At 41.7% G+C, this 8,182-nt stretch overlaps 1 protein-coding gene across 1 annotated transcript; it reads right to left on the bottom strand.

Moving 5' to 3' along the window:
• Positions 1-4,159: 4,159 nt before the first annotated feature.
• On the bottom strand, positions 4,160-8,082 carry NAIF1 (nuclear apoptosis inducing factor 1). Its single transcript, XM_077283878.1, has 2 exons — positions 7,538-8,082; positions 4,160-4,903 (listed from the first exon to the last, which is right to left on the bottom strand). The coding sequence occupies exons 1-2, from the start codon at positions 7,977-7,979 to the stop codon at positions 4,437-4,439; spliced, it is 909 nt and encodes a 302-aa protein (XP_077139993.1). The 5' UTR covers positions 7,980-8,082; the 3' UTR covers positions 4,160-4,436.
• Positions 8,083-8,182: the final 100 nt, after the last annotated feature.

Here is an 8,182-nt window from a genome sequence, read left to right on the forward strand (position 1 = left end):
TCAGAGCCAAATGTTGTATAAAGCTGATCTGTCATTTAAAGGGGGTTTCTCATCAAAATAACCCATACTCATAGTCTATGTTACTACACTGCCACCATGACATGTCTGAAATTGTGCCAGCATGTGGTTTTACGATAAAATTGCACGTTTTTTAAATTGTTAATGGACATTTGTTTTTTGGGGTGTTTGAGCTAGTTTGAATTTGAAAACTGTGAATTTCTGGTAAAATTTATCTGCGGCCTTAGTTGCATCATGGCAGCAAGATTACTGCAGTGTGAAAACCTATCCTAAGGCCCCATTCACACATCTGCATTTTCTACAGATAGCCTCTGAAGTTATGCCTGGGAACCATGACAGGCAGGTCAAAGGCGGCAGCAGGCCTTAAAGAGGAACAGGTCAAAAGTAACCAGTTTTTGTTCTTACTTTATTCCTGTTGCTTCCCTGAGTTTTTCACTTTTTTAAAAAAAAGTCCTTTCTTTGTCTACAGCCTGCCATGCGCTGCATTTGACCATTTCTGTTGACCATAACAGGAGCTATAACTTGAGAATAGCTCCTGATGAATTGCTGACAATATTTGGCGAAGAAAAGGAATCTTTGAAATGTCTTGAGGCCCACACGCTGTGGCCAGTCCAGAAAAACAGAGACTTTCTCACAGGTCATACGCAGTCCACCAAAAGAGATCATATAGTCCAAAAATGGTAATTCATGATGCTCAAAAAGGCATTTTTCAAGCTTGACATTACGGTGATTTTGTCGCAGTCTCCATAACGCTGAGTATTTGCAGAAGATTAAGATTAAGCTATCATCCATGTAGACAAGAACATACTACAGTAGAACGACACAGATTTCATTAGCAAAATGCTGAAATACGGCAGAAAGTTAGCACAATCAAAAAAGCACGACGAGGTGTTCACGATGACCATCCTAGGTACTGAATGTAGTTTTCCATTTGTCACCCTCTTTTATATGGATCAGGTTCTAGGCTCCAGGTAGGTCTAATTGAGTGAAGATATGGGTACACGTAATCCAACGAGTTTTGAAATGAGGGTCAACGGTTGTTTGAGGTGATTATATTTAACCCCAGATACTGTACGAACGGTCCAATAGACCCCTCATCTCCAGCTGGATGAATCCCTTCTCCAAACTTTCTTTAATATTAGCAGACATTGCTTTAATCTTTGGAAGTCATAAAGTATATACTTTTCTTCTGGGTGGATTAGTCCCAGGACAAAGAGGACTGGGGTAGTCAAACAGCCAAATGAGGAAGTAAAGTTTCAGCCCTTATTTTTTTCTTTTTACAAAAGGCATTGATAGGGAATCTGCATATTGGAGGAGATGGTGGTGGAGATAGAGTTTGGAGGTAATTTGGAAGACAATATAATTTCAACCATTTGGTCGATTGTCTAATCAATAACCAGGGCATGAAGCCTAAAAGCCCCAAGACACATTAGATGGCTGTCAGCCAAACAATGGTTCGGCCAATTGTTCTGTCAGCGACCATCTTGGCCAACTCTTCCATACACGGGAACGTTCCTGTTTTCTCTTCTGTAGGACAAAATAATCGGCAATCCAAAATCAGATATGTCCAATCAACATCTCCTAGGCAATCAGTTGTCTGGGGCCTGCATACACTTTAAACTGTCGGACGAATGTGTCAACATCAGTAGTCTTGGATGACATTAGTCTAATTTGTATGTGGACGTCCCAAAAACACTGATGCATCAGTAAGTGGCAAAACTAGCAAAGAAATGTCTTGAACATGAAATGCTCCTACTTATAGAATCACCTTATCTGTTCGAAATTTGATGTGGCCAGAATTGTGGAGCCATTTGAAGAGATAAGTTTCAGAAGTGTACATAAAAACAAAAACTAAAGGAACTTCTAGCCTTTTGGCTAAAGTGACATCAAATAATTTTTCTGCAGCTCTGGAATCAATAAAGGTTTCTTAAAAAAAAAAAAAATCAAAAATAACCGAACATGATAAACAAAGACACAACCAGAGGAGAACGTTAACCTCAAGAAGATCCTTCCTATTTCACCAAGAGCCCGGGGTTTCCATGCTTGAACCTTCACCAAGAGTCCAGTTCTATGCCTGATGAAGAGACCTGAGTAGTCTCGAAAGCTTGCAATTTGTTACCATCTTTTCAGTTAGCCATTAAAAGGTATCAACCACTGAGGACTCACAATTTTAAATATTTTTCTATCTACTGGCTAACACGGTACCAAGATATATATCTTTCCTGTAGAATATTATAAGGCATCACTAAATGAGCAAAGAATAAATATTGGCCACTTTTGACCGCAAAAAATTGCTGTAGGTAAAGTTCAAAATATGCGACGTATTGGTTAAGGGTGCTTTCACATTGCATTAAGGCACCTGTTCCTTAACCCCATCGGGATTCAATCGGATTTTGGTTTATGCGCTGACTGAGCCATAGACTAACAGTGGCAACAGAGCGAACGAGTGCTCTGTCATGCATAATTTTCGGGAGGGTACGCCTACTGGAGACGGGCACGCATGGCAGATGATGCATGGCAGAGCACACATTCGCTCTGTTGGCACTATTACAGTCTATGGCTCGTCAGTGCATACGCCATAATCACGTTTTTTCACGTTGGGAGGTTTGGATGCAAGCTCTGACGGGGTCAACGAACGGGTGCTTGAACGCAATGTGAAAGCAGCCTAATAAAATCACAACCGCAGGCCTCAGGATCTCCTTCCCTGCACAGTTATATTAAGGCCGAAAGAAGGATTGAGGAAGATGTTGTATGACTGGAGGTGAAATAAAAGGTACTTGAGGCAATGAGTCTATACAGGCTAAGAGGTCACACACTGCCTTCATGACCTACAGTTGACTCACAGCAAGTTGCACAACCAGTTCAGGTAAATCCTCAGTATCCAACGGCCATGGTGCTGATGCCGATGCACCTTTGGAATTGATGGCTTGAGTATTCTGATATGGCTCACCCGGGGATTCACTAAACCATAAGTCAGGATGAGAATTGGGACGTGGAGCATCATAGCTGTATATGCTGGATGGCATGTGGACAGGCACTTTAATGTATCTGAGCCATATGTGCAGACAGCACCCTGAAGCAGCAAAGCTCAGCAGAGTTGGGATAGTCAGCTAGCGCAGCTCAAAAATCGCACTTGCGACTACAATACTCAGGTGACGTGCAGCAGCCTGAATGGGGGTAGATAACTTCAATGGTGCATGCTGCGTTAACATTATAACCCAACACATTGGAGAGCAAAGAGGGCCAGCAGCAGGAGAGGGAAGATGCACGGATCAGCGTGAAAGCCAAGACAGGTAACAATTGGAGTGACTTTTCTTGTTTTTTGGATCAGTAGAAGTAATGTCTTGGAGTTCGGGCATAGAGACTTTTAGCATTTAGTATGCACTTTACTGTGCAAACTGAAACCTCAGAGCCCACCGCCAACAAATCTTGCCGCAGGTCTTTTGCAAGCTCTCAAGGGCTTTTGACCACCTGCTTCCTGAGGAATCTGATGGCAGCCGTTGAAAACTCTCTCTTTCTGCCATGTCCAAGTAGTGTAGCCAAGTGTTCCAATAATTTGTGATCTCTGCTTCCCGTTGTATCTCTAGGAACGTTCAATGTCTCTGTATCTGTTTGTAGCCTTAATCTTGCTTGTGTAGGGCAATGATCCTTTCTCCTAATTTTTTGGACCTTCCTCCTGACAATTCAAGACTATTGGAAACCTGGAGGCCATCACCCATGAGGAATTGACTTAGATCCCTCAGGGAACTACCATAAGTTGATACCTGGTTATGCATCACGTTGACGGCAGGTAATAACAGCCGGAGTGGCTCAACTAAGAACTAAAGACTTATCACGAAGGCGGTGGATAATTCTGAGAGTGCACAATTCCTAAAAAGTGATATTTTATGTTGAAGTTGAAGAAACCCCTTGTTACATTACTTATGTTTAGCTATTTACACTGTTCTTCTTTCACTGGTTCATTGCAAACAGCAGAAAGTGTGTGGATTTTGCTAATTAACGAAGTTTATAATGGTAGCTGGAAAATTTGGATTGCAACTATTTACAAACAATATAATGGTTTCCAAAACAGCCAGCGAGAGCGCCCCCTGTGCCCTGGTACGGTAACGCTAAATAAATTAATATACAAATACTACAATAATAGATGAAAGATTTTATTATAAAAACTGCACAGTGATAAAACAGCAATAGTTGATTGAAGTCTCAAAAAGTGACTTCTATTGTACTCGTTTCATGAAGGGCTCAGGATCATAAAAGCAGAGTTCCTACAATTTTACTATTAATCAATTCTATTCTTAAAACACTAACATTTTGATAAAATGTCCTTTTTTTTCCAATCAAACAACCGAGTAGTCTATACCCGAGTTACCATTTTTTGCCACAATGTTGATATATCGGTGATTCACTGTCATTTCCAATCACTGGCTGATAGTGTTCGACTGTCCATTCGGAGTTCCAGGCTCACCAGCTTCATTGGTGGCCGATGGGTCTACGATTCGGCTTTGTAGGAACTTCCGAACATCTTTGATCATCGGTCGCAGCACTTGAATGAGGGCGCCCAGCGCTGCTTGAGTCCCTTCCATAGCCTGCGCTTGCCTCTCCTGGGCACTGGCCTGGACTTCCTGAGACCTGCGGATCATCTGCAGGATGTCGTTCTGCTGCTCCAGGTGTTGGGCGATCTCCTTCACGTGTAGGTTCGTCACTCTCTGTTCTTGCAAAAGCCGCGCGGAGTTTAGAGCAATTCGATTCTTCAGTTCTTGAGGTTTTCCAGTGACTTCTGCAGAAGGTGAGATTATTTCTACCGGGGTCTCACTACTCGGGGCTTCAGCGGTGCAGTACTCCACTACGTTTTCCTCTAAGGTGTGATAGGTCGTTTCTGTAGGAACTGAAAGCAAAAGGAAAAAGATCACGTGACGCACATAAAAGTGAGAACTCTTGTACTTAAAAAGCTAGAAAAAGCAAACAGTGCCACTCTGGTCCATAGGCTGCGGCTGGTAATGCATCTTAACTTACTGGAGCTGAACTTCAATACCAGACAAAGCCCTTGGACAGGAGTGGCGCTGTTTCTAGAAAATTAAAACTCATATCTAGTCTTAGATATCTGGCATGCATAGGATTGGCGAAGCGCTGGAATGCCAATTTTACAGCATCCTCATTGCCTTTACAATCATTTAGCCAAGAGATGAATGGCGCAATATATTTGTCTTATCGCATCTGATTTGCTAGTGATAATGAGAACCAGTTCACTCCCCTGACAGGTCTGTCGCACTAAATACTTATATTTTTCATGAAAGAACAATTGTGGAGAATCTTTTCTTGTAATTCTGTGTTTCACCATTCCTTGGTTATTCCTCCAAGAAAATGATTAATTGCCAACTGGGCGTTACCGTGTAATCCATGTCAGAGAAGCATGTCCTTACATTGTGAGAACTGATTGGACAATGTCAGACTGTGCGGACACGCCTCCAATTGGTAACACCCAGTTGTCAGATTATTTTTTTAACTCTAGGAGAAACAGAGGAACAGCACAATGCACAGTTAGAAGAAAGCGTGCTATGGAATTGGTTTTCCATGAAGAATACCAGCATTTCCTAAGATCATTTTCTACTGTCAGGAAAACGGACAGGTGCTTCTAGAATTAAACTACAACTCTCAGCATTCCCTGACAGACTGCAATGGAAGAGATCTTCAATATCAGTGGTCTTCAACCTATGGCTTTCTAGCTGACTACAAGTCTCAGCAAGTCCAGACAGCCAATTTTGGAAATGTGTGCAATAGTCAATACACTATGAAACAGTTGTCTCCAATTTTGCAAAACTCCAACTCTAAGGCCATGTTCACACAGAGTTTTTTTTATGAGGCGACAAATCTGACGAGTTTTTCAATGGGAAACCTCTGCAGCGTAAATCCCCTCCTTTTATTTAAGAATTTAACATTTTCCTGAAGTTTTTTTTTTTTGTTGCAGCCCTCCTCCAGGATCAATGATAATTGGAAGCTTATACGAAAATGTTTACACTGCAGCTACCAATGCAGATGGTTGGGGCATGCTGAGAGTTGTAGTTTTACAACAGATGGATACCTACAGATTGAAGTCTGATTTTCTATAGGCTACTGAATATGGATTACATTTTATAAAACTGGCAAAATTATTAAACAAAGGGTGCAGAAGTGAAGCTCCTAGACAGACAGTATTTGGGCCCCCACCTATCATTTATCACTGCTACCTGTGCATCCACTAAACTACGCCCCTGAGAGGGTGGTACAATCACCAAAGGAAAGATGGGTAAGCACAAAAGGTTAAAAAAAATATGGATCAACTCCTTGAGGACCTGTGATATGACAGGTCGGATCAAGGTATATAAAGCCTGATCAGGTGCTGAGCCTGCGCGATAAATGGTGGGGTGGGTGCCAGCTCTACTATACTGCCAGCATCTGCATCTATATGGTCCACTGAAGCTAATAGCTCCAATCACAGCGATCAATCTAAGACATTGGCGATTAAATGGTTGCCACTGATTGCCGTTGTGTTAGTATGGGAGCTGGGAGAGTCTTGAAGATCCCCGTCGCACCCATCTTGGTACACCCATGAAGCTCAGCCACAGGCAAGATCCTTACTTTGACTATAAACTTCTATAATAAAGTATTGCAGTATATAATACAAGCAATCAAACAGGTTCAAACTCCCCTAGGTGGACTAAAAAATTAGGAAATTGCAACAAGAAAAAAAGGTTTTTTTATATCAATAAAAAAAATAACATGAGAAAATAAAAAAAAACAAGATATTCATATTAGGCATCGAAGTGTCCATAAAATTCTGTACTATGAAAATATAAAATGAATTAACCTATAAGATGAACAATCTAAAGAAAAAGGGGATCAAAACACAAAAATGGAGGTTTTCACTCACCACACGTCCACCCAAAAATGGAATAAAAAGTGATCAAAACATCGTACAAAAACTACATTTCACCTCACAGAAAACAAGCTGTTAAAAAGTGGGTACACAAGCAAATTTTTTTTTCTTTTTTTACAAAGTTCTCATTTTTTTAACCATTAGTAAATAAATAAAAGTACAAGTTTGGTATCGCCATCATAGTGCTAACCTGAAGAATCAGATTCCCAAGTAATTTTCTCAGCCGTAAAAACAAAAGCACAAACAATAACACGGAATTGAATTTTGTTCTGTTTGGTTTTTTTTCATCACAGTTGGAATTATTTTGTAGTATATTAAACGATATCGTAAGAGATGCAGTATTTGTCTGTCTCTGCCTCCTGCTTTGTAACAGCTAACAGGGAGAAACCTATCACAAGCAGGAGGCAGGAGACTGTCTGAAGCCACATATGAATGGTGTCACTCAAAGCTACAAAAACAAAAAAACAAGACCTTAAAAAAATTTTTTTTTAAAGTTACGCCTCTTGGCAAAAAGGAGATAAAAAAATGAAAACCTCAGAAAATAAATACAGAAATTGGCGGCATCTTAAAAGGGTTTTCGTAATGTAAGGAAAGTGGCGCACTCACTTTGTGACAGTGTTACTGTGCCCGGGGAACTGATGGACACTTGGGTGGGTATTTCGGCTGGGCATTCTGGGGCAGGTAAGCTGAGGATGGCGCTTTCGCCTAATAAGTTGCATATCCGCTGTTGCAGAGGGGTGAGCATCACCGGCGGGGTGCCCACATCACCTTCGCCTTCCACCGTGGCACGCGCCTGTGACATTTTTCGTCGAACCTCAGTCTTTAGGTCCGACCATTTCTTCTTCACCTCCGCCAGCTCACGGTGGCACGTGCTGATGGCGTTCACCCGCTTCAAGATGTCATACCAGGCATTGGTTTTGGTCAGCAGTGGCACTCCAGCATTGTAATGGTTAATCAAGATGTGTTTCTGCTTCTCCATTTCTTCCAGGATGATTTCCACCTCCTGCTCTGAGAAATTCGTCTTCCTTTTCTTGGCTGGCGTAGCCATTTCCTCCCCTTACTAACGATGTGGAATAGGCCGCAATACGTAAATTGCGTAAGTGGGGGCGGCAAGAAACCTACGCAGCGTAACGGCTTCGAGAATCTGCCTCTTTATCGCGTCAATTGCGGAGAGAAGTTGACGCCTACTTTAGTGTTCTGTGCAATCATTGGTGATGACTGCTGTCAATCTAAACAGCAGGCCAATAAGAA

Source organism: Ranitomeya variabilis, chromosome 2 (genome assembly GCF_051348905.1).
Source record: "Ranitomeya variabilis isolate aRanVar5 chromosome 2, aRanVar5.hap1, whole genome shotgun sequence".
NCBI lineage: Eukaryota > Metazoa > Chordata > Amphibia > Anura > Dendrobatidae > Ranitomeya > Ranitomeya variabilis.

Coding starts and splice junctions, on each gene's coding strand:
- NAIF1 (XM_077283878.1), bottom strand. CDS start 7,979: ATGGCTACGCCAGCCAAGAAAAGGAAGACGAATTTCTCAGAGCAGGAG. Junction 4,904..7,537: donor CACAGTAACACTGTCACAAA/GTGAGTGCGCCA, acceptor TTTTGCTTTCAG/TTCCTACAGAAACGACCTAT.